The following is a 27,253-nucleotide window of genomic DNA, read 5'->3' as shown; positions in this document are numbered from 1 at the left end:
GGCTACTTCTTAATCAAAGTTTCATGGTATTGGACCCTTAAATATAAAGTGCTGTTAAAACTATTTTTGAATTAAAAAATGATTTAAAAAAAGTTAGCTTTTATCACTTCTGCAGAGTCAACAAAATCAATAGAGTAGTTACTTCTTTCCAATCATGAGGGACTCTGGGAAATTCTTTAAGAAACCATTTTGTTTATATTGAGCAAGTCAATGCCCACACAGATGATGAGAATTGAAAGCCTTTTCAATACCAGCATTTCTAACAGTACTGCTGCTCTTGTCTCAGTCACTCATTTATATAGTTTTTAGAGTCATTATTGCCTTTCATCTCTTCAGCTTGTATCTTATTATCTTTATAAGTCTTGAATTTTATACAAAGATTTTTAAATGCTAATCAATGATGATATACTAAGCATTTTGAAGTAATTGATAATGAAACTTTGAGGTTCTAAGAGAAATGTTATTGAAGTCAGAAGTTTGAGAGCAATGATTCACTTTTGACATAGTATATCTTACCTGGGCTGTCCTAATTTTTGTTCACCTTACCTAGTTTTCTCAGGTTGGAATTTTTCATTTAGAGTTTGTCACAGGACTCTCTCTCTCTCTCTCTCCTTCCCTCCCTCCCTCTCTCCCCCCCCTCCACACACACACACACACACACACACACACACACACACACATACTTTGTCATTATTCTTACAAAATTTGCCCATCCTTCTGCATTACCTAGCTTAGTTCATGACATCACCATGCACTAAATTATTCATAATAGAAAACAGTCATTTTCAAAACCCTTTTTTTCCTCTCACTTGCAATATATCAACTTGGACATGAAGTTCAATTGATTTATTTTCCAAAGCAGCTCTTGAATCTTAGTTCCACCCTATTGCCTCTGCCTTAGAAATGACCTCATCAGCTCTTGCTTAAATAAAAACAAACAAATAAACAAAAACCCCAAAGCTAACAAATTTAATCTGCTCCCTTTTCACAGTATGACTAACCTGTGCTTTTTCAAATCTACCCTACCTTTGTTTTTGAATTTTCCTCTCCAGATTCACTGAATGAGACACCATTTTTATGTTTTCCCAGAGTCAACATTTTTCCTTAAATTTGTTTCCTTAAATGTCCTTCTATGCCTTTTATGCCTGGAAAAGTCTTAGGGATCTTTAGGAATCACTAAAAGTGTCATTTCTTGAAACAATTGTGCATAGAAATAATTATCTTCTTCTCTGTGCCAGATTCTACAAAACTTCATGCACCATGCTGCAATTATTTCTTCACCTGCCTTATTCTCTTTTAAGTTTACGGCTCCTTAAATAGAGAATAGAGACTACGTTCTTATTGATCTTCAAATTTCCAAGGACTAATTCCTATCTAATGCAAGTTTGGTGCTCAGTACATTTTTGTTGAATGAATTGATTGATGGTCAAAATTATTTTCATTCTGTCACTAAGCTGTGCTTTAGATTTCCCCCCTCTGCTGTAGCTCTACCATGTATTCTCTTTCTTTATTTATGCTGGAAAGAGCATTCTCCTGAGAAAAGGCAGTGAATGAAATTAGTTTCCCTATGAAATTCCCTCTTTGGTAGACCCAAATCAACTAGTTAGTTTAACATACACTGTAGACTTCAATTCTGAAATATGATGAAACAGGGTCTTTCATATATTCCATATTTGAGGAATGTCTTTGCTAGCTAATCATAGCTAGCAAAATATAGACAAAAAGAAAACAGAATTCTACTGGAGAAACTTGCTGCACACCAGACCTTGACAATATTTTTTTTTTCTCTTGTGAAATTTCTGCCCCTGCAGTTGTAAGATGTTAAGCACTATTGAGCATCTTTCTTACTTTATGTGTTGATTGCATTTTTACTGTACAGGGAATATAATCTTAGACCAGTAATCATAATCTATTACTTTTGAGGAATATATTTAGTTAACATTTTAACTTGACTATGTTAGCTTTTAAGTGAATCAGAAGAATTTTCCTCTTATATGGATGGACTCTAGATAATTAAAAGAAAATCATGTGAGTTTATTTAATTTTTCCTCCCCGAAGAATATTGTGGGTTCATTCTGTTTAGATAATAGACAAGGCAATTATAGGTTCTTTCTCCTATAGTTAACAAAATTTGATTTGGAGGTGGGGTGCTATAAATCTCACTTCTGCCTTTCTGGTTTCACTATTTATTTTGCAACATAGTAATTACTTATAGAATGGCCTGAGTGTTTCTGGATCTCTTTGTTTCTCTTCTCCTGTGCCATGGCATGACCCAGTATCAGGTTCTTGTTAATCGACCATATGGAATTAATCACATCTGGGCATAGTGTAGAGATTAAGAGCACATACTTTGGTGTTAGAACTAAATCATATGAATTCTGGATACTTACCTTATCAACTATATGACTGTGGAAAAATTATTTAAACTTTGAATTTCAATTACTTCATCAAGAAAAAGTTGAGAAAACCTAATTGTATCATTATACCAATTAAAGATACAGAGTACATTGCTATTAAACATATTTAATAGCTGGTAGCTCTTCCTATTATTATAACTAGATATATCTATCCTAATCATCTCCATTTGTCAAAAAATTGAGTGACATTCTTCTATAGTGTCAACAGACCACATTCAAAAGAATTCCACACTCAGGAAGGAAAAGATATCTGATCAGGCCCACAGTGAAGGGCACCTACAAGGTAACAAGAGGAATTTAGAGAACCGTAAGTCAAGCCAGGGGGAACCAGTGCTGTGCTACTATAGCTTAACCTTTCCAAGTTTGTGCAAACTAGAAACCAACTGAGGTGAGGCACACCCTTCTTTCAAATAAGAGCAGATCCAGGACTGTCATTCCACTAGCAGGTAAACAGAGACAGAAGACAGACAAATCACTGCCAAGAAAGGTAGACTAACAGGATCCAACTTGTAGATAAAATCAACACCCATAAATCAAGTGTATGTATATACATCAGTGATGAATCCTTTGAAAGAGAATTTAGGAAAACTACTCCATTCACAATAATCTCAAAAAAAAAAATAAATAAATAAAGTACTTGGGAATCAATCTAACAAAATAATTGAAAAACCTCCATGATGAAAACTGTAGAACACTAAAGAAAGGCATTGAAGACCTTAGAAGATGGAAAGATCTCCCATGTTCTTGGATAGGCAGAATCAATATTGTCAAAATGGCCATACTACCAAAAGTGCTATATAAATTCAATGCAATTCCACTTAAAATCCCAATGACATTCTTCATAAAAATAGAAAAAGCAATCGTGAAATTCATTTGGAAAAATAAGAGACCCAGAATAGCTAAAGCAATCTTTAGCAAGAAGAGTGAAGCAAGAGGCATCACCATACCAGACCTTAAACTATACTACAGAGCTATAGTAACAAAAAGAGTATAGTACTGGCACCAAAATAGACATGCAGACCAATGGTACAAAATAAAAGACACAGAGACAAACCCACATAAATACAGTTACCTCATACTACACAAAGTCACCAAAAACATACATTGGAGAAAAAAGTAGCATCTTCAACAAATGGTCCTGGGAAAAACTGGAAATCTATATGCAGCAAAATAAAATTAAACTCCTATCTCTCACCCTGCACAAAACTCAACTCAAAATGGATCAAAGACTTATGCACTAGAACAGAGACCCTGCACCTAACAGAATAAAAAGTAGGCCCAAATATTCATCATGTTGGCTTAGGACCTAACTTCCTTAACAAGACTCATAAAGTGCAAGAGCAAATTGTAGAATTAGTAAATGGGATGGTATCAAACTAAAAAACTTCTTATCAGCAAAGGAAACAATCAATAATGTGAAGAGAGAGCCTACAGAATGGTGGTGTTAGTAATAGTATTAAGATATCTCTTTGGTGTGTCATGGATCCCTGTAGTAGTCTATGAAACTGAGACTACTGGAAATAATGATTTTAAATGAGTAAAATACAAAATAGAGCTAAAAGAAAACCAATTATATAGAAATGTATCTATAAAAAGATTTGGAAGCCAAATATGTTTTCTAACACACTAATATAACATGTTTACCAGTACTTTAAATAACAAGACCTAGAACTAGGTCTAATAATATTTTTGAAGTGCTATATCAACCCTTGAAATAAGGTATGAGAATATCTGCAGTTGCTATTGGTGACAGTGATTTGCATTTGAAGGAATGTTAAAGTTCTATTAGAAATTAGTGAACATTACAACGTATTTTTTTTTCCTTATTAAAATTTCAGGGACTGCTCAAATTCTAATTCATATTCTGGATGTGATCCTGTCTAGATCGTGATTTTAAATGGGTTGTATAGAAAGGGGAAGGGATAAGATCCTCAGGAAAGGGAAGGCAAATAAATCGGGAGGCCAGGACATTATTGGAGAAATCACCTACACAGATAATCGATATCTTAAGAATTAGCCACCAGCAGGCACAACTGGACTCTGAAGCATCTCTGGGCTTAGTGTCCTGTGGAGCCACTCCTCTGCAATTTACACACCCTAGAATCGTCCTGCTTTTCTGTGATTCAAGACTGGTGCTTGACTTTTGATACAGTCAAGTGTGCCGGGTCTAGTGGCAGAAGAAAGACAACTGGCTGGAGAAATTCATACTGTTGAAATATGCTCCAAATTATTTCCTTTTGGTCTGGTTCTATAAAAACTGTCTCTGGAATGCCATCTGATTCACCGCACTGCTTCCATACTGTGAATGGCCCACCGAGAGGCCTGGCTTCTCGCCTTACCCAAATCTGGGAAGTACTTTGAGCCCTGAATATTCCTTCATAAATCATCAAAGCTGGTCCCTAATGTAGTATTGAATGGACCATTTAGATTTGTTGGCGTATTACTTTTCAGTTTAAGTGTTTTATGCTCCTCTTATTATAGCATTAAAGGTTTTTAGTTACAATTGTGAGAAGTTTCCAGGGTCTTATTTTTAACGAGAAATTCATTTTCTTTTATAAACATTTTTCACATTATGTTATAGTCAATTCATGTCAAATCTCAGGAGAGAAAATTTAAAACCCAACCCGCTTTCTCAACACAGGCAATTGTCATTATATTTCCCTAAGATGGTTATAAAGTTCCTGAGGATAATGAATTTTGAAATAGTATTTTTATGCTTGATGCATCAATTACAGATCATTTAATTGCTTTACCTCACATATTAATTGATTCTATATCAATAGAGAATATAAAGTAATAAAATGATTTGAGAGAAGGTATATCTATCCTAATATTTCCATCTTTAGGAACATAGGATATTTCTAATCCTTCTATGTATACAGAAGAGATATATTAATATTGTGACATTAATATGCTAACTTTTAAAAATGCAAATTTGAGCTTATTAATAATTATAATTACATACATAAGACATATCATTTTAAAATATTACCTATTTTCTCATTACCAATTTATTGAAGTAAAGCATTATAATTCATCATTAAATAGGTGAAACTTTACAGCAAAATTCCTCATAGTTTGGTACTATACAAACAAGGTGAGAAAATCAAATTACTATTTAGTGAAACAGGAATTTTTCTGATGTTCAATATTTATAAAAGTAAAACCTATTTATGAATCAAGATATTTCCCTTAGGAACATTGGTTCATTTTCTGGAACTTTTTTGATGCAATTATACTTTTCAAAAGTGGTAAATTCCTCTAATATCCAATCCACTTTTCCAAAGCAGTGATCATATATAGGAGTCCCTGCTCATGCTAGGTTCCAATTTTAGTTTCTTTAGTAATATTCCTTCCATTCTACGTCTTCACAGTATAGCTTTCTGATATCTTCAAATGAGTTTTAAAGGGGAAAGTGCTGCCTCAAAGACTTCAGTATTGTGAAATATCTAATCTAAAATAGAAAACAGAAAACATTTACATTTTCTTATGGCAGTAATGACCGAATCTGTTCCTTAAATATTCCTGTCTACTTGTGTGTGTGAATATTCAAATATTTAAATATAAGCCAAATATATATTTAAAAAGGATAAATTTGAGTTTACTGAGTTTGTTTGGATCAGAGTTCTTTTAGCTTAATTTGTTGACATAATCTTGCATAACTTGGTCAGTATCATAAATCCTTGTTTTAATTTCAGCATCTATACTGACTATGCCTTATTGCTTAAATTAAAAATAACCCTCTCTTTTGAAGATAATGTTCCCAGCATGTCCATAACTTTCCAACCCTCTTCCTCTGCATTTTTATGAAGTTGATCTTTGACCTTATTCCCTCTTCTTCCTAACTTTGAATATTAAGCAGAAATCTTTTTCCTCTTTGCTTCCTTGCTAATCTACTATTCATTGTTTGTTGAGATATTTATTCTCCAGAAAGGTTTTGTCATCCTCAGAACAGCAGTAAATCTTGATCATTTGAGGTAATGGTGGAAATTCCATTTTACTAGAGATAGACTTTTTGACTTGGTTCTGAATATCACGGAAGAGTTTTCTGAGTGGCTTTTGGGTAAGATCAATTATTTTAAGATGGACTTTCAAAAGAGACCTTCTTGTTCAGGGACATTAATTTTAGAGTCTATATGTCATGGATAATTCCTACTGCTTCTTCAGCCTCTTGCATGAAGGGAAGTTTTTGAATAAAGCCAATACTGGGACCTCTCAAGGAGAGAGAAGGAAATTTGTTCACTGGTTATATTTTTGAGACCCTGATCCCATCAGGACTAAAGGTCATCTATTTTCTCAAATAATTTTGAACTGAGGATTTATTATGGACCACTGAAATTGTTCTGATGTATATAGACTCTGTTTGGCTCTTTATTATTTAACAAGAAGTGATGCATCTTTGCTTTCTTCAACCTTCTATTAAATCTTATTGTACTAAAGCACTCTTTAATTTCTCCAGTCATCTATTATATTGGTAGATGGTTCTGTTTCAGGACATGAACCTCTTGGTCCTGTCAGTAGATGATTTTACTGGTCAATCTAAATCTTTAGAGTTATACCAAATCCCTTTCACACCCCTCAATAGCTCATCAAAAAATAGTTCTGGTCTTCTTCCAAATAGTCCTGAATATAACTGCATCTTCCATCTTCTGTGGCTAGCACACTAGTCAAAGCTGATTTCATGTTTTGCTTGGACTATCATCACTAGGCTCTTCACTACTCTGTTTCCAGCGATGAAGAGAGATTTTCACACCATTCACAATATGTCTGTGTCTATCTCAAGGAGTAGATGAAATGTTCTTTTGCAAAACATAAATTTGATCACATCACTTCCTACCTTAAAATGCTTAATAGTTTCACATCACACCTACAATAAAATCCAAAGTCCTCACTAGGACCTGCTGACTCTCTCTGACTCATATCCTATCTACCTCTTCAGACTTACTTTGTCCATTCCCCTCATGGCTTGTTGGGCTGTGGCTACCCTGCTTTTGTTTATTCTGGAATATCCAAACATACTCCAGCTCAGGGCTTTTGAATCGTTCTGGTGATAGTACTTTTCCTTCTCCCCAGATACTCTCCTCACTCCATTGTTTCTCTTTTCCATTGCTACTGTAGCAGAGCATCCTCTCCTCTCCACATTGAAAACTGATGCCTTCACTTCTTCCTTCACTCTTTATCCACCTTTCCCTGCTTCACTCCCTTTTCAGTTATCTCCAGATACAATCACTACTTGATAAAATGCCATGTATTGTCATATATTTATTAATTTTACCTCCTTTCTTTAGAATGAAAACTCTACAAAATATGCTTAGAGAAATAAGACCTTTACCCACACTATTTCTTTTTTTTTTACAGATTTCATTTTGATTCATTGTACACAAATGTACATCATTTTGTTTCTATGGTTGTGCATGATGTAGATTCATACCATTCGTGTAATCATACATGTACATAGGGTAATGATGTCTGTCTCTTTCCACCATTTTTCATAGCCCCTTCCCTCTCATTTCCCTCTATGTAATCTAAAGTTCCTCCATTCTTCTCTCACTCCCCACTTACCCTCCCCCATTATATATCATCTGCTTATCAGAGAAAACATTCAGCCTTTGGTTTTTTGGGATTGGCTTATTTCACTTAGCATGATATTCTCCAATTCCATTCATTTATCTGCAAATGCCATAATATTCTTCTTCTTTATGGCTGAATAATATTCCATTGTGTATATGGTGCTGGGAAAACTGGAAATTCATATGTAGTAAAATGAAATTAAACCTCTCTCTCTCACCCTGCATAAAACTCAACTCAAAATGGATCAAGGACTTAGGAATTAGACCAGAGATGCTGCACCAAATAGAAGACCAAGTAGGCCCAAATCTTCATCATGTTAGCTTAGGATCAGACTTCCCTAACAAGATTCCCAAAGCACAAGAAATCAAAGCAGGAATCCATAAATGGAATGGACTCAAATGCACTTCAGATAAAACACTAGATTCCAAAATTTATAAAGAACTTACAAAATTTGGTACCAAAAGTACAAAGATCCAATCAATAAATGGGCCAAGTAACTGGACAGACGCTTTACAGAAGAAGACACATAGGTGATTAATAAATATATGAAAAAGTGTTCAGCATCTCTAGTAATTAGAGAAATGCAAATTAAAACAACTCTAAGATTTCATCCTACTCTAAGTAGAATGGCTATTTTCAAGAACAAAAACAATAATAGATATTGGCATGGATGTGGGGGAAAAGGCACACATTGCTGGTGGAGTTGCAAATTGGTGCAGCCACTCTGGAAAGCAGTGTGGAGAATCCTCAGAAATCTTGGAATGGACCCACCTTTTGACTCAGTTATCCCACTCCTCGGTTTATACCCAAAGGACTTAAAATTAGAATACTACAGTAATGTAGCCACATCAATGTTTATAGCACCTCAATTCACAATAGCTAGATTGTGGAAACAACCTAGATGCTCTTCAACAGATGAATGGGTAAAGAAACTATGGCATATATACACCCACACTATTTCATAAAATTTACTTGTTCAAAATTATTAACAACTTCTTTAGGGATGAATTTTGATCCCCACAAAATTCTTATGTTGAGTCCTCTCACCCAGGACCTCAGAATGTGGCTACATTGGAATATGATTTTAAGGAGGTAAGTTAATTAAAATGAAGTCGTTAAAATAGCCAATTCAATATGACTATGTCTTTCTAAGAAGAGGAAGTTAGAACACAGACACCCACACAGGGACACCATATGGAGACAGAGCAAGAACTCAGTCATTCTACAAGCCAAGGAGAGGGCCTCAGAAGAAACTGACTCTGGGATTACGTTGCTCTGGAGCATGTGGCCTCCAGAACTGTGAGAAAATAAATATATTTCTATTTAAGCCATCCAATCTTGGGTACTTTGTTATGGCAGCTCTAGACAACTAATACAGACTTCTAAATGCCAAATTCAACTTCTTCCACCCCCTTCTTACTTTTATAACCTTGTGATAAGTTATGTAAATTAGTATTTGAAAAAACATAATAGAGCAAACAAAATATATAAAAAAAATCTCTATACTTCTAGGCATAGAAGTATAGGCAAAGAAAGAGCATTAGCCCCATCCTAGTAGTCTCTTCCTGCTTGCTCGTGCCAGAGTCCTCACAGCCGCCCTGTACTGAATTTTGCATTAGTCATTCTCTTCTTGGTGAAGTTCTGCATGTTATATATATCTTTTTATACAGGACTTCATTGTTTTATATTTTAGAATTTCATATAAATGAATTTACAGGCATTATTTTGTGACTTCTTTCTTATGCTGAACATTAACAATTTGAGAATTCTTATCATGGCAACTCATTATTTTTTATAAAAATAACCATATCAATCTATCATCAATAATATATTTAAACACAAACTTGGAAAAATATCCACTATGAACACAGAATGAAAATATTTATAATCTTGCTTTATAAATTGATCATAAAATTGTAAAGAAAGATACTAGTATATAACACAGCAAAGGTCATAAATAGAACTTCCTAGAAGTGGAATTATAAATAGTAAATCTATTAACATTCCCCTCAAGAACAATAACAATTATGAAATAGTATTTTCTAAATTAATAAATTTTTAAATGGGAAAATGCTAGAAAAATACATTATTGATAAAATATGGGCATTGTTTTTAGATAATTTGGCAATTGCTAAGTGTAAAAAATATATATATACATTACTTGTCTTTAAAATTCACTCCCTTTAATCCAGTATTTCTACTTCTAGTAATGTATTCTAAGAAACAAATTCAGAAAAAAACAGGTCTATGCACAAAGATGTCCATTATGATGCTATTGTAATATGAAAATATTATGTAATATAAAATATGAAAATAGAAGGGAGATCATTAGAGTGGGATTGATGAGGAGGGCAGAGGGATGGGGAAAAGGAGGATGTGTGAATTTGCTGCAGCTCAAAGAGACCTTGGGGAAGGATCAGGAGCAGCCAGGTTAGTTTAGATGCAGAGGTGCCATCTGTGGCCTTGAAAAATGGTAGCACGTGCTTCTAGAACTAGTACTCAAAGTTCTGAAGGACAAGTGAGACTCCAGGAGGTCCCTGAGCTGGAAGCTCACCATTCACTGCTGGAGCAAGCCTGGGTCATCCAAATAGTTAGGTTATCAATCACAGGGGCTGTGCATCTCTTCTTGAAGTCTAATTCACAAAATATTACTTTATACAAATAACTTCTACTTCATTTTCTTATTTGCCACAAAACTAGGAGTTCTGTACAGCTGTTGGGGAGAGGTTTTGAGATGTTATTCAGGATTCACTGGAAATGAAGGGGATTCATATTCAGAAGTAATGTAAATTAAGTTATTTGTCAACCTAGATCTATGTAGGCTGGATTTATCCACTTGAAATCTCAAAGTGAGCACACATAAAATGTAAAAGAAAAGCAAATATTTGGTTACAGCAAAACAGTTGCAGAGATAGCATTCCTTAATAATATCTAATTGCCTTTATTACAGATATAAATTTATTAAATTATGGTGATGGATTTATAAGAATGGCATTCAACTGTAGTATTACTGTTTAATAATATACATTCATAATATTCATGTGGGCATTTTATTCATGGAAATCTACTTCTACTAAAAGAGAACATCACAAAGTTGCTGATGTAGGGATTACTGAATCATATATAGCATCCTGTCATAAGAAAGGAAGGATAAAGTAAGCTTAAAACCACTATATGTATTACCTTCCCTTCCATTTATAACTTATTGTGTAATATTAGAAGCCCAGAACAATTTTGACCTTGAAAATGCCTATATAAGACATTATAAGGATGATGATATCAATATTGCACTTTCATTTAATAACATGTGGATTAATTGAACATTCCATCTGTCATCTTGTCACTTTTATAGTGCACTACTTAGGCACCAGATAAGGGCACATGAGAATTAAGGAGTTAAATCCTCAAAGTTCCAATCGTAAAGTGATTTTTACCCCCTCTTCTTCTACTGGGGAGAAAAGGACAAAAGACAAAATATGTTTCTCATCAGTGTTTAAGTCAGTGGCTTTGGTTATATAGTTTAACTTAATAGCTTAGAGTTACCAAAAATAGTAGGTTAAATGTTTAGATTACGTCATCTGTGGTAACATCAGGATAAATTACAGATTTATTAGAAGACATAAAGTCCACAAAATAAATACACAGTAACTTTAAGTCAAATGGAAAAGATAGCCTGTTCTTTTAGTATCAACCCCAGATTTCTATCACCCTCTTTCTGATCTAAAACATCAATATCTTTTAATAATTCTATGGTAATAAGCTCTACAATTCCTCTCCTTACTTCAAACTCCCCTGCTATATATATTTTCCATAATCACCAATATGATTTTATAAGTGAGAAAATCTGATCCTTTTAATCCCATGCTAAAGGTTTCAAATGACTACTTCTGCCCTTAGGAAGAAGTCCAGCCTCTGAAATGTCCTTAAAAGTCCTCCTTGGTTTGGCTAAGATATCTATAGCCTGTTTAAAACTAAATAGAAAAATAAGGGCTTAGAGTAGGCATGCTCACACATAATTAATTCAATATATGCTTCTCTGTGGATATTTATTTATAACCAATGATCCTTATTACCTGACAGCTTGAATAGTATAGCAAATATGAATTAAACCAAACTAGTTTACTTAAATTAATACTCAAAACACTGTTGCTATCTGCACATTCTCTTCATTTAGCTCATAATGATTGGAAACAACTAAAGGTTGTAAAAAGATAATTCAGAATTTCTTATAGTTTTTTTGATGGAACATTTGAGGTATTACATTTGTCTTGATGTGTACTATAAATATTCGATAAGGAGTCATGTAAGACAGGAAGGCAGTATTCAGGTCAGAAAGCAGTAGAATTACAGATTATTGTGCCTCGTAAAATTTCTAAGTCTAATATAAAGTTTAATCTTCATAAGACTCAAATTTGTAGATCAGCATCTGACATATAAGGCCTATACCTAATGGGGAAATGTATCAATATTTCTGGAGATCTAACCATGGTCTTAAGTTGCCCAAATTATTCATGTTACTAAAATTTTCTCTATGTGAAAATTGTAAATGATTTAGCATTCATTTATTAAATGCTGCTATATGACAAATAGTCCCCTTGGTGCTGGAGATTCCAAAGTTGAACAAAGCAGACAAGAGCTTGCTCCCATGGGGTTTAGAATCAAGAAAGAATGGAGAGAGACAATGAACAACTGGTTGATTTTATTAGGCACAAAACACTTTTAAATGGTTATAAGTGTTATGAAGGAAATAAGACAGTGTTGTGATATGTAACTAATAACTCTCAGAGTTGGGGGGCAGCTAAAACTGGGGGTGGTGCATGGCTCCTCTAAGAAGGTAATCTCAGAGCAGAAACAAATGATAAGAATGAGCCTGTCTTATCAAAATGCAAAGAACTCCAGGCAGAAGGTGGAGCAAGTATGATGCTTCAACCAGGAATGACACCTCTGTGTCCAAATAGACACAAAAAGTCAGTAGAGAAGGGAGAAATCACTTAATGAAGACAAGTTTGGTTAGATTACAAAGGACCCATGGGCCATGAGAAGGAACATGACTCTATGGGATCTCTTCCTAAGAGGAGACATAGATGATTTGAGTATGTGTGGAGAGACCCCTCAGAGTGTGCATACAGTGGATTGTAGGACACCAAGATTGGAACTGAATAAGACCAAAGAGAAATACAGAAATGTATATACCTTAGCACATTTTAAAACATGTGAACTGTGCCCACTGCACTGTATCTAATTGTATATTTGTTGAATCAATGAATTAATAGCATAATAGTTATAAACATCTAAAATCTAGCAATATATTAAAATTCTTGGCTACATATTTTGGATATAAAACTGCAATAAAATATTAAAGTATTAGAAGTCTTTAAATTTGCAAAAAAGCTTAACATTTCCACTTGTATGCTTTTTCTCATTATAAATAATTTAAGCAATTTGCAAATAAATCCAAACTCAAACAACAAAATACTAAAATGTTATTATTCCCCAAATATCTGGCTTTTCATAATGTTGATTCTGTAGTTTCATTGTGCACTTACGGTTGGACTAAGATAAATAATAGAAGTTTTGCAACTAAGAATTGTCTGTTAGGGAAGAAAGTGAGGGAAAGAGGGAGAGAGAAGGGGAGTGGAGTGGAGTGAAGAAGAGGGGTAGTAAAAGAAAGAGAGACAGAAAAAGGGAAGGAGGGAAGGAGGGAGGGAGGAAGGAAGGAAAGAAAGGAGGAAAGAAGGAAGGGAGAGAGGGGAAGATACTCAAAATATGCTTCTAAACAGGCAAACGATGTGTCTTCTATACATAGGCTATTTACACTGGAATGTCTAATTACTTCTGTGGTGTGCTAAAATTGGCCCACACCACCTTCTGAGAGTTGACTGTCATATATTCAGGAAATTTATGAGCAACTATTAAAAACACCATTATTAAAAGTCAAATTAAATAAACTTGTTAAATTAAAAAGCTTGAAACAAAGGTTGTAAATATTCAAAATCCATCACCTCCTAATTATTTTACTACTCTGCAATGTCACCAATGCTCTTAAAGTTACACCCCTCACATCTGCAGGGTGGCAGCACTTTACACTAAGTAAAACCATGCGGGAAGCTTGAAATCAGACATGGTGAGAATATTTACACCACAGATCTTAACAAAGGGCTTTCCACCATCCCCAGAGTCTGTTATTGAGCATTTACCAGCATATCACTTTTATAAACATGTTGACTTTACTGGCTTGGCTATAGAATCTCCAACTACAGACTGTGAGTCTAAATACCAGAAACTATGTGCAGTTTAAACTAAGGAATGAATGCCAGACTTACAAAAAAAAAAAAAAAAGTGTCAGTTATCAAAGTTCAGAATATAGGAAAAGTTTCAAAAGTAAAATGATACCGTTTTCTTTTATCAAATTAGTAATGACTGAAGAGAAAGACAATAACGATGGAGTATTAAAGTGAAAACAGTACACATAATCAATGATAGGAATGTCAATAGATAAATGTCTTCAAAGTACTTCTCCAAAAGCAGAAGTAAAACATTTAGTTTCATTATTTAAATTTAATCAGTGGAAATATCACTTTATAAACCTGTTCTCAAAAACTGATCACTTATGATGGGAAAAACTGAAAGGAGTAGATTTGCTTAAAAGAATATTACGTGTTATTTTAAGTGAAATTTTCAAAAACTTAAATGATAAACAATATTTTCCTAACAATTGATAAAAGTTGGCTATGACATATTAAAGAAAGTTAAAATATGAGATAAATATATGTACACAGAGCACCTAGAAATAAACTCAATTACATGTTAAGTATAATTATTATAGGGTATTTGGAATATGAATGATTATTTTCTATTACTTTTAGATTTCTCTAATTTCTAAATATTCAAAAAAGGCAAAATGCTAATGTTTAAAATAAAAATGAAAAATTTAAATTCACTATCCAATAAATTTTGATAGTATATATGTATTATGGTACATTTCATGAAAATATGGCAGATAGGAAGCTAGCATTTAATTTATTGTCTGATATTGTGTTAAAGACGTGTTATTGGTTTAATATGTAACCTACTCATCTATTTAGTCATACATCACCACTCTTCTAACTCAGGTATTCCTATCTGATTTAGCATCTTCTAGTATTTCATATTCTCTCATAAAATTCTCAAATCAACATTAATTTTAATTCAGTACAATGAAATCATGCTGATAAGGAAAAAGCCTCAAAAATTAAACAAATGAGTGCTATAGAGCCAAAAAAAAAAATCTCTGCCCATAATATACATTAGAAATTAATCAATGATATGAGAAATAGAGTTTGCAGAAAAGAAATAGGCTAACGCAAAAGGAGTCAGGGACCAAGGTAAAGAAGAGATAATGTGCTGTCTTATTATCATAACAATATGCGCAGACAAGGAAAAGGAGCTTTGTAGAGTATTAAAAAATCATTCTGTAGATTTGCTTTTGATGTAAGAGAAGTTTGGATCTTATTAAATTATGGTCTAGAATTAACCATTTTGATGTCTTATATTTTAAATGTACTTTTATATTTTAAAATATTTAATTGGAAAACATTGAATCTATTCAAGGTATAAAACATGATTGGATACACATACATAGTACATAGTGATTATTACAATCAAATTAATACATCCATCACCAACCCTGGTATATGTTAGATCCCCAGAAATTGTTCATTCTGGAACTGAAAGTTTTCAACTATGCTTTCATGCCTAGATAATAATCAACAAGCTTGTGGTATGTTGTAAATTTACTTTTGAGACACATAAGGAAAGAATATCAAGTACCAGGTTTCCCTGACATTTCAAAACTACTTAGGGAAATGTTGATATTGGTATGAATATCAGTTCTACCTTTACTCTTGGGAAGCCATGTGGCATAGTAAAACTTATAGGTATTTAGCTGAAATATGTCTGACTTACCTGAAATTTTGACTTGAGATACCACTCCATCTCCCCCATCACTGTGTGCTCGAACCTCTACAACATACTCTCCGTCTCTGGGGATGGGAACTTCTATGGAATGTTTATGAGTTGAATACAGCTTGCCATCATGCTGTCCATCAGGTCTATAGAGTACCTGATAAAGTCCAAAAACATAAATACTTAATAAATTCAAAATAATGAGCAAATGCCCTAATACTAAAATCAGAATGAAAGTACTTACACTTGCATTCATTAAAAAAAATAATAATAACACATTTAACACATTCATGCATGGGAAAATTTCATGTTATTTCAATTCATAGAAACGATTTCTGGTGGGGTTGGAGTTGTGTCTCTGTGGGAGAGCACTTATCTAGCATATGTGAGGTACTGGGTTCGATTCTCAGCACCACATATAAATAAATGAATAAAATAAAGGTCTGTCAACATCTAAAAATATTTATAGAAAAGAAATTGATTTCTGCTTTGGGAGGAATGTTATAGAAGAAGATTTCCATAAGAATCTAGATTTTATTTTTTGATATGACAGAAAACAAAGAGATGGGAGTTGTGTTTTTTAAGAAAAAAACATAAAACATTTTCAATATAGTAAAAGTCTAAACATATTCTCTCTTAAGTTTTTTACACTATTCTGAAAATTTAGTATCTGATAAAAATATGATAGCATGTGCTATAGAGGATATAGTAACAATCTTTTCTGTTTTACTTTGCTGTGTGTTTAGCAACACTAACATAAATATTATCAAACAAAACTGAATTAATTCTGTCTTTCCTCTGTAAGCTCTAATTATTTTGACAATTATCTTCTTTAAAACAGTTATTCTATGTATCTTGATCACTTAACATAGCATTTCCCTAAAATTTACTGAAGATGTTTTCTCATTTCAAAACTTACCATAGACTATGTCAACTACTTCTGCTATAGGTAAAATAAGAAAGCTGAATGAAATTCACTGACATGGCAGAAATTACACGTCAATCAATGTTTTAAAGAATGAAGCCTGTGTGGGGAACATTTTGGTACTCTTGTATACCTTATATCCCGTCACTGTAGATTCATTTGATAGTGCAACAACATGATCCCAGGTGATTATGTAGCGTGAACCAGACCTTATTGAACTGATGATCCTTGGTGGCTGGCTAGGAGCTGTGGAAAGCAGCAATATGTAATCAGTGGTCACCATATGGAAACTCGGGTCAGGTCTGCAGTCTTATTGCATCAGGAAGTGTAATACTGATGATATAGCAATGGTAACAATTTGGAGGAGTGCTTCATGTTCTGCCAGTAAGGCACTAGGCTAAGCACTTGATATCCCTGATAGCAAGTTTCCTTTAATACACCTGGTGGGCTTGTAGGGTAAGAATATAGCTATCTTGTATTCTTTTCTATCACACTCCACTTGGGTTTCTTTCTCTGCCACTTTTTTGAAACTGCTATTTTCAAGGTCACCAATCACGTCCACTTAGCCAAATCTAATGTCCCTTTTCCATTCTTTTCAAACTTAATATCCTTGGAATATTCCACAGAGCTGAACCACTTCTTTTTTTTTTCTTGAATCCCTTGTTCTTTTTTAAATGCATAGTGTCTTATCTGGATATTCTTTCTTCCTTGGTCATAGTTTTTTCTCATTAATTATCCTGACCTAGCTCTAGTCTTCTGCTCAACTTCTAAATGTTGGCATCATATGGAACTTGATCCTGCACATCCTTCTCTCCTCCTTGTCTAAATCTTCCCAAAGTACTGAAATCAAGTCAATTGTTTTAAACACAATTCTAATTATAGCACTATTTTCTCTTTTGACTTCTGGACATGTGTGCTTAAGTGCCTATCTCTACTTGAACATCTGAAAGACTTCTTAAGTGTAAAGTAATCAAGATGGAACACTTGCTATGTACCTCTAAATCTGTCTTTTATAAATCTTACCATTTTTTATTTTTCAAATGACACAACCAAACCAAATTTTTGTGAAGCAAAAATTTATTCAGAGTAGCAACTCAAATTTACAGGAAGAAGTCAACTCTACCTGTAGAAAATGTACCACTTCTATCTTCATTATCACTCCATACTGCCACCAGCAGTCCTCCTCAAAGATTGAAATGGCCTTCTGATTGACTTTTATATTTTCTCTTAACCCACCATTAATCATTTTCCACCCAAAAACCACAGTGATTTTTTTTTAAAAAACAACAACATAATTAGATATTTCTCTCGACCTTAAAATCTTTCAATGGTTTTGTAGAACACTTAGAACCCAAACTTCTTATTGTGGGCTACAAAGCCTCCGAAGTTTGGCCCCAGGGTACCTCCGTCTCCTCACCTCAAAACCTAAGCCCTGACTCTATTTGTCTTTCCACAGCTAAAACACTTCAGGCTCTACCCAGCTTATGGCTTTGCAACAATTATTCTCTCTGCCCGAAGCAATCTTTCTGCAGCTTGCCACAGAGCTGGTCCTTCTTATCAGCCATCACTGATACTCCTGCTTATAAGTCGTTCACTCATATGACATCTTCTCAAGAGTCTTCCAGCCACCCAATTTGAATTTTGCTCCCACCCAAATAACTTTCAATTTTATCTGTTTGTTTTTTCTATTGCCCTGTTGATAGGACCACATTTAAATATTTCTCAGAGTTTTGATTTGGTTGTTTCCTTCCAGGTCTGGCTTAGTCTCTTCTGTATACTTACCACTTACAATAGTGCTGGGGACATAGTATGTTTTTGAGGAATGAATAAATGGAAAGAACAACAAAGGAATGAATGCTTCTTTTATAATTTAGACAACTGAGTTTTAAGGAGGTCAGGCAATTTTTCTTTTATCATTTACGAAGAGGCAGACTATCTTAAACCCATATCTGACACCAAACTTTGTCTCTCACCACTATGTTCTGTCATCTCATTAGGAGCTTCTCTGTCCCCCAAAGCATTTTATAAGTTTTCAAACCCTAATATTAATCATGTCTAAGCATTCTTGCAAAAGTCCCTAGAGTCTTGCATGTGAATTCTTCTTTTTCAGGTATTCAACTTGGGTTCAAGAAGAGAGATATCAAGGTGAAGCTGGAGTGATTGGAATGACCAGAAAATGAGCAGATTGGGCAGTCTTCATATATGAACAATGGAAAACATACAATAATACAAGAGTAACAGATGTGCGATGAGATTTAACTTGTATTTGCTTTGTGCAGTGATGGTTTATAAATCAAGCCTAGAAAAATGAGCAGAATTTTAATTTTCTGATACTGTGAATGCATTTCTGTGGAAAAAAAACATTTAAATTAATGAATACAGAATGTGAACAAGTTATTTATCTAATGGTACAAAATTTGAAGCAGACTTTACAAAGGGCAGTTGTTTAATTATTGCTATAATGGAACTTTAAATGTATGGAGACATTCTTCACATTTTTTTCAATATTCAAACTAACAATGCTTTAAAAGAAATCTTGTGTTACCATAAAAGATATTATTGGAAACCAAACGTGTTCCCACAATAAGGTAGCAAATTTCCCTCCAATGTACCTATGTCATGATTGAATCCAGTGAGAGTTTTTGACAAGGCTAAAATCAAACTATGACACTCACGTGCTTTCCTGGTGAAGGTTTCAATCACATCACTGGGAGGGCCGCACCCTGCACTATTGCAGGCTCCAACCTCCACAAAGTACTGGGTGTCTGGCAGAAGATTCTCCAGTCTGGCTGAGTACTCTTGACTGGTGACTTGAACGCGGTGTGCAGCTGCTTCTTTGTCATGGGCGGCCCAGTATCGAATCTGCAAATGTTGAAGAGGAGTAATATTTTGCCATAACCCAGACTCTTCAGTTGTGAAAGGTTCTTTTCCATTGTTTCCATATAGTGGTGTTTGTTGAACGTCATATTCTCAAGGGTTATATTATGGTATCACCCTTCTGTCAGTCTTTAGAAAATGGCAAGGTACACATGCAGTTCTTATTAAAGCATCAGGAGCAAATCAAAGCCTCACCTCATTGGTTGAAAGTTTTTATACTGACTAAAAAGAGTATGACTTATCTTCAAACTATAAAAGTGATCTCCTTGAAAATAATTGCCACAGTAATTTTTATCATTTATTTCCTGCTTTATTTCTGTTATATGGTTTCAAACTTGTTAGGAGTCATTGAGTGTTACGGCTTACATGTGGTGTCCCCAAAAAGCTCACCTACGAGACAATGCAAGAAGGTTTGAAATAAAAATGATTGGGCCATCGCTAGTCACCTAATCAGTGAATTAATCCTTGATGGGATTAACTGAGTGGTAATTGGAGGCAGGGTGTGGCTGGAGGAAGTACTTCACTGGGAGCGTGGCTATGGGGTATATATTTGTATCTGGTAAGTGGAAACCTCTCTTTCTGCTTCCTGATCACCATTTGAGCTGTTTCCCTCTGCCACACTCTTCCACCATGATGTTCTGCCTCACCTCAAGCCTGAAGGAATGGAACTCGCCTTCTATGGACTAAGACCTCTGAAACTGTAAACCCTTAAATTGTTCCTCTTCTACAATTGTTCTGGTTAGGTCCTTCATTCACAGTGGTGAAAAAGCTGACTAAAACACTGATAAAGCAATTTGACAGGAGTACAACCTTGTTCGACAAAAGCAGTCAATAAGCAGTCTGGAATATGCCAGAGTAATCTCAAGTTTCTTTCAGAAGTATGCAAGTAAAATTGTTTCCTTCCAACCCTGATAGAAGAAATATAAAGAAATATATCTGATAACTTAGTAAGCTTTATAAACTATTTCCCCTTATAATAATTTTTTTTTAAATTTACCCAAGTTATAAGTAGAAATAATGACTTGTGCTAAAGGATTACAGTCTCCCTGTCTCTTAGTTTAAGAAAATTTCTAAGTTATAATTTTGATTCTTCAAATACAGACTTTATTTTGGGGAGGTTATGGCTCAATATTCTATAATTATACCTAAGGATGGAGTAAAAACATAATTGTTTATAAATATGTTGGTATTTTATATAGTATAGGTTCCCATCTATAAAATTATAATTTCAATTTCACAATTAACTCAAAATTCCAGATAAAAATATCTAAAATTAAAATAATCTGGAACTTTTCATTCACATAAATACATATAAAATCATTATAAAATGGAACTGAATGATCCAAATTCTCATGGCAAAATAAGGTTTATATATAAATGAGGACATTTCTGAATAAGATTAGTTATTAATTGTTTATTTATTCCTCTACAATGTTTTTGTTTCCTAATGCTAAATTTTTCTGATATAATAGTGTATTTTCTAATGATTGTAACAGACACTCCTTGGCATTTTCATCATCAGACCAGAAGGGTAATCTCAGACAGAGGAAGTAGAAGTGCACCAGAGACTGCAAAGGCAGGCTTAGCTGGCAGAAACTTCCTCCTTCTAGATGAGACAGGAGCCTTCTGGTGGAGGTATGGGTTTTTCGAGCTTTAAGCACATTCATCTGAGCAGAAGCAAAATGCTGACATCTAAGTGGGTGTTTGAGCCAGACAAGACATAAGGCCCCTTCCTTGCTAAGCTAAAGAGAAATAAAATGAACATTTCTGTTCTAAGGAAATGCCAGGTGCGGCATTAGGATCATCCGCACTCATTCTCTACTCAACGAACTTCTGATGGTAGGATTTACCCCATCTTGCAGTGATCAAAATGGAGGCCCTCATGGTTCCTGAATTTTTATATGTGTGCTTATTGACCGAGATGCATACCAGAATTTAAAACATCATTCCATTAGGAGAACCTTTATACCCGGTTTAAAGAAGAGAAGCTTTTAGACTAGATGACAATAATGAAGGCAATTTGTATAAGATGTTATATACTAAAATGAGTCACCTTATTCAAATTCCATGATGCATTTGGCACAAAAGAAAAAAAAAAAAAAAAGCAAACCTTTCCTTAATGTATTCTTTGTAACTTATCCTAAATGATCAATTTTTTATTCTTCTGACTCTGGCAGGAATCTATGTAATCAGTCTCCACTGAAATTCATCAATTGAAGTAGTGACTTAGCTATTCCCTTGTAACTTGGGAGCAGAAAGAATCACTGAGTGTGCCAAGTACTCCCTGATTTCATAATTTCTGCATATGAGAGCTGTATAGCATTTTCACAGGTACACTCAACCTTACAAAAACATCTGATGCAGAATCATCTCATTGTGTAATCAGTCTCTTCTTAAGTATATATGTACATATGACTTATGTTTTCAAAGAATCCTAAAATAAATAGAAGTAGATGGATATGTGTAAATATGGCATTATAATTTCTATCTGAACTAGTTGCTGTGAACTTTGAATTTCCAAGTAGATGATAGGTTTGGGCTCTTGCATCTTAATATCCATGATGAGTTACATCATGGTGAAGAAACAACATTAATTTGTGTGAAAATTTGTTTGGCAGTGGGAGTCTACGACCTATAACCATAAAACTGAACAAATGCAATGCTCTTGGTTAATCACTAGGGAGACCAAAAGAGAATCTAAATAAATTAATGAGAAGTAGAGTATCATTACTAGAAAAGTAAATAAATAAATAAAGCAGGTCCCCACTTTGTTATAGTGAACCATAAATTCATGTCCATAGGCTAGAGAAACAAATGCTGTATTTAATTTTAAATGTTTATTAATACATGTTAATTATATAGAATAATGGGTTTCATATCTATATATGCACATAACATATTTTGATCATTTCCATCCCACCATTACCCACCCTCTCTTCCCCTCTCATCTCCCCAATCCCCTTTCCCAACACTAAATCTCTCCTCTACATTCATATTGTCTATTTTTTTCTAGATTTCACATATGAGAGAATATATGTGATGCTTTCTTAGCAGTATATTTACTTCTATTTAATGCATGATATTTAACTCTTATCTACATGTTGTTAAAATCCCTACCATATGCAGTATCTAGTGTTAACTCCTAATAGCATATTAAACCATTATAGAATCACCTCATTACTTGTCTCTCTGCTCTTATAGATTATAAGCTTAATGACAGCAGGTGTATGTTATTTTTGAGCACATTATATGCTAAAATTGGGAACTAAAATGTGTGTGTAGGACTGTGTTTTACCTGTGTCACTTATTCATTCATTAAATAAATATTCATTAGATTCCCAGTTTGTACCAGGTCATGTGCTAAATGCTGATCATGCAGTAGAGAACCAAGCAAACGTGCTCTTCTCATTCATATATCTTTTTAAAAAATAAATCGAGGAATAAATCAAAGTGCTTAAGTTCACATATAATTATTAAGTCATTGGTACAGAGACTAAATGTTTATTTTTGTTCCAAGAAAATGTACTCTTCATAAAAGTATTAAGAAGCTAAAAGAAAATCCTCAGAAAAAAAGACTAACTCCTACTTTTAATTAAGAATGATTATAATAAACTTATGAGCTACAATAGTGTCGCTTTTGTACAAAGGCAACAATTACATCCCTTCTCAGAAAAAATGAGAAATTTGTAATAAAACCAGTCCTTTAACCACATTTACTTCAAAGAAGAGCAGAATAAAATAATAGATGCTACCAATTATGGAGTGCTTGAAGATATTTAGCATTTCTGAAAACTAGGCTTGTGTCATTTTATTATTTACTACTTCTGTAAACCTTCCTATCAATTTCCAAGTTCTCTCCTTTAAATCATGAATTTTGTCTGTCCAAAAGTAATATCTGACACAAGACTATTCCTCTACTTCATATAAGAATTTAATACAATCTTTAAAAAAATCTACATATGGTATTTAAGTGAAAAAAAAATGAGAATAACAACAACAACAACAACAAAAAAGACTGATTTTTAAATTATCCAGGTCCCAGATCAGGTATTAGTACATTCTATGACTATGAAAGGCAATGATATAAATCTTCCAACGTCTATTTGTATGCCATCTGGAAACTACTCAAAGCTCCCTTTTATTTCAGTCACTGGTAGAGATATCAACCAGAGCTAAGCAGGCTTCAAGTAGCTTTCCACAAATACAGGACACCACTTCATCTCCTGGTAGCTGCCAACTTCACACTTCCCATGCAGGATCAACCTTCACTGCAAGGTGAAACTTCCTCAGTAGGCCCAAGAGGAAGAGGAGACAATGCCATGGCTCCACCATTAACCAAGGGGAAAGGAGGGCATCAGTGCTTCCCCTTTTATCTCAGGCAGGGCAGTCCCAAGCCACATTTATCAAGTTTCTTACAGATCTCAAGGGTTGGGGGTCCAAGCTGTCCACAGTGGCTTTGTTTTTAAGCTCTCCCCAGTCATGTTTTCTTTGCCTTTCCCTCCCACGTGTTCCCTTGGATGATATGTAAAATAAACAACAGTAATAAAAAACCCCCTTTTCCTACATCTTTGTGAGGCTCTGCTTAGGGGAGATACAGACTAAGACAGATGCCTTCTCCAAAATAAGAAAACGAAACACTTCCTAAACATAATTTTATGCTTACTAATAAGAACTTCACCTGTAAGAACACTTCAGAAGAATATTTGGGGCTGTTAATCCTTTATGATGATTGTGCAATCAATTATCTGCATTAATCTCCAGTTCAGCTGCTAAGAGTTTTTTCATTCATTATTTCTGATAGCCTAGTTTGGCTTATTTTAATTAAATTAATTAAGTGAATGTTTTACCTGCTGGGTGAGTAAACTAAGTCTTTTGTGGATTTCTGGGAAGGAGATCAAAGTTACTGAAATGACTTTGATAAGGACTTTTTGTGTTTTTCTAGCTCACCTATTCTATGGAAAAACTCACTTGGTAATTAACTTGGAAGTGGGGATATTTTTAACCTGATCATCCCCCAACAGGAAAAAAAAAAAAAAAATGTGTGTCCTTTACACTATCTACTGAGATACACTTTAAATCCACAAAGGAAGACTATTTTTAGACCTCATTACCTACAGTGCTCATTTGAAATCTCAGAATTCAACTTTCTCAACATTATGTTTTATTTAATATTTTAATGTGTTGCTTTTTGCACATGTATCTTTATAACTTAGATTCATCTTAGGTTTTCATAGAAAGTGCAGTGGGATATTTCCTGACCATCTATCTTGCTAAATCACTGGCTTCTTCCAAACTTTTAAAAATAGAAATAATAATCATATGATAATCAGTAAAAAAAATTTCCCCCATATATTCATGGAACATTTCTCATGGGAGAAAATAAATGACACTGATTTTTGTCTTTTAAGATCTGTGCTTGTCTTTGATATTCAAGGGTCTGTGTAAAAGACTTAAAAGGATTTTACGAAAGACTAAATAGAAACAATAATTGAATGATTTATTTCCAACATTTTAAATCTTCCATCCTCTGGAGAGGCAAGACATAGATTAAAATCTGGTCATGGCAATTATTATAAATGTTTGTAAGACTCACGACCCTCATCTTTAAAATGGAGGTAACAAAAGTGGCTGTTCCCTAAGGTTATGTAGATTTGGTACCATGAACTCCTGAAGTATTCAGCACATAAGGGCTCAGTAAGAGCTGCTGTTCTCATCATCATTAATATCATCCCAAACATCTTCATCGTTGCCACTGTCATCTTCAGCGTGCCCAATGGCAAAGAATAGGAAAAAGCTTAGTGTGGATTATTCATTTCCTCTAAGCAACAATCCTATGAGGCAGTGGTGACTCTCTCAGATTTATAGGTGAGGAAACTAAGGAAGTTCAAATAAATCTCCCACAAAATTCCTAACTGATGGAGCTGAGATGTAAACCCCTGTCTGCTCAGCAACAAAGCTCATAACTTTCTACTTGATGTGGTGCTGCAAAAAATCAGGTCTATGAAACCACTTTTCTATGACACACACTTTTCTTTTGAAATTCTTATTTCAGAAACTCTAATTTCTAAAGATCATTTTCTGTGATTTGAGAATCCTTAATCGAGGGTCAATTCACAATCAAAAAAGCTTGTATTCTGATTACTATTTGAATCATTGGTATCACTGTATGGTTTCTCACCTTATATTTCCTTCATACTTTGCTGAAAATTATAAAATAGTCAATATAGAATTTCTGACATAGGGAAAGATAGTATATACTTCTCTAGCATGCTCTTTAATAAAGTGGAATACACATTTAACATTTCATTCTTTTTAAATTTTTTATCTGTTAAAAATGAGTAACATCAAGGAGGAAAAAATCCTGTGGTCTAAAATTTGACTTTTCCTTTTTATTTTAATATTTTTAGTTTAGATGGACACACTAGCTTTATTTTGTTTATTTATATGTGGCACTGGGGATTGAACCTAGTGTCTCACATGTGCCAGGCAAATGCTCTACCACTGAGCTACAACCCTAGCCCTAAAATCTGACTTTGTAACCATCGATCATTGATATCTTCTCCCAAAGATATCTTGGACTTACTTATTTTGAGGATTTGTGACATCCAGAGAATCAGTCTCTCTCTCCTTTTCTACTCAGTCTGTCAGGTTAGTAAATTATGAACACTGGGTAGTCCCAGTCTGCTACTTTCATTCCTAATCCCCTCTTATCTGTTATCTTTATTATAATTTCAGCTGAACCCTCGCAAAATTTACCTGAAGGCACTTTGAAAGTTACCAAAATCATGAACTACAGTGCCAAAACAAAATAACAACAAGAGAAAAGCAATTTCTATTAGTCTAGGTGTTTCTGCTTAAAGGCTTGGGTGGCTTATGTGTCTGCATCTCAGAAACATGGTCTTCAGACAGCCAAAGGTTAAACACTGCATTCAGTCATGCCTCATTATTCCTACCAGTATTCAAAGAACATCTATGTAGTACCTGCTATGTGCCTAGCACTCTTGTCAGCACTGAGAATGGAATAGACAAAAGCCTGCCCTTATGGAACTGATATTCCATACACAGATGGAAAAGCTGAGCACAAGAACAAAGAGGGCAAGCTAGCCAGCAGGCACCTCCAGGACAGCAGTCCTGTCTACTCGCTGGGCGAAACGAAAGGAGGTCTGTGGTGTGTCATCAAGTCCTAACCTTCAATCAGAAAATCTGAGTTCTAGACACTGCCCTGACACTCTTTGTTACTAATAACAGAGAAAACATGTCAAATCTTTTGGGTATTCATTTGCTCAGCTGTGAAGGCAGATGACACCAATTCCTTTGTTCACTTTTTCTACATAACCATGGCCAAATTGTGTTAGCATTGTGTTAAAGACCCCAACAACTTCCTAGTTTGCCATTTCCAGTTTTCACTCCCCTTAGAAGACAAACCCTTCCTACCTGGCTAATTCCTATCATTCCTGAAAGACTGGGTTCATGAATTTCTTTTTTCTGTGAGGGAGGGCACTGGGAATTAAACTGAGGG

The 27,253-nt window shown here is 34.3% G+C and overlaps 1 protein-coding gene across 7 annotated transcripts in view; it reads right to left on the bottom strand.

The window, feature by feature from the left end:
- The window catches only part of CNTN1 (contactin 1), a gene marked incomplete at its 5' end in the record, with an annotated part of 348,115 nt that overhangs the window by 17,221 nt on the left and 303,641 nt on the right, over positions 1–27,253 (bottom strand). For all 7 annotated transcript variants that reach the window (XM_079139318.1, XM_079139323.1, XM_079139320.1 and 4 more), the window contains 3 exons: positions 15,933–16,089; positions 16,991–17,103; positions 19,533–19,719. In XM_079139318.1, the coding sequence (XP_078995444.1) occupies positions 15,933–16,089; positions 16,991–17,103; positions 19,533–19,719 (457 nt within the window). The remainder of the gene's footprint in view (positions 1–15,932; positions 16,090–16,990; positions 17,104–19,532; positions 19,720–27,253) is intronic.

The sequence above is a fragment of the Sciurus vulgaris genome (assembly GCF_902686455.1).
Source record: "Sciurus vulgaris genome assembly, chromosome: 5".
Taxonomy (NCBI): domain Eukaryota; kingdom Metazoa; phylum Chordata; class Mammalia; order Rodentia; family Sciuridae; genus Sciurus; species Sciurus vulgaris.
Note: the sequence above shows the minus strand (reverse complement) of the source record. Positions and strands in the feature narration are given on the sequence as shown.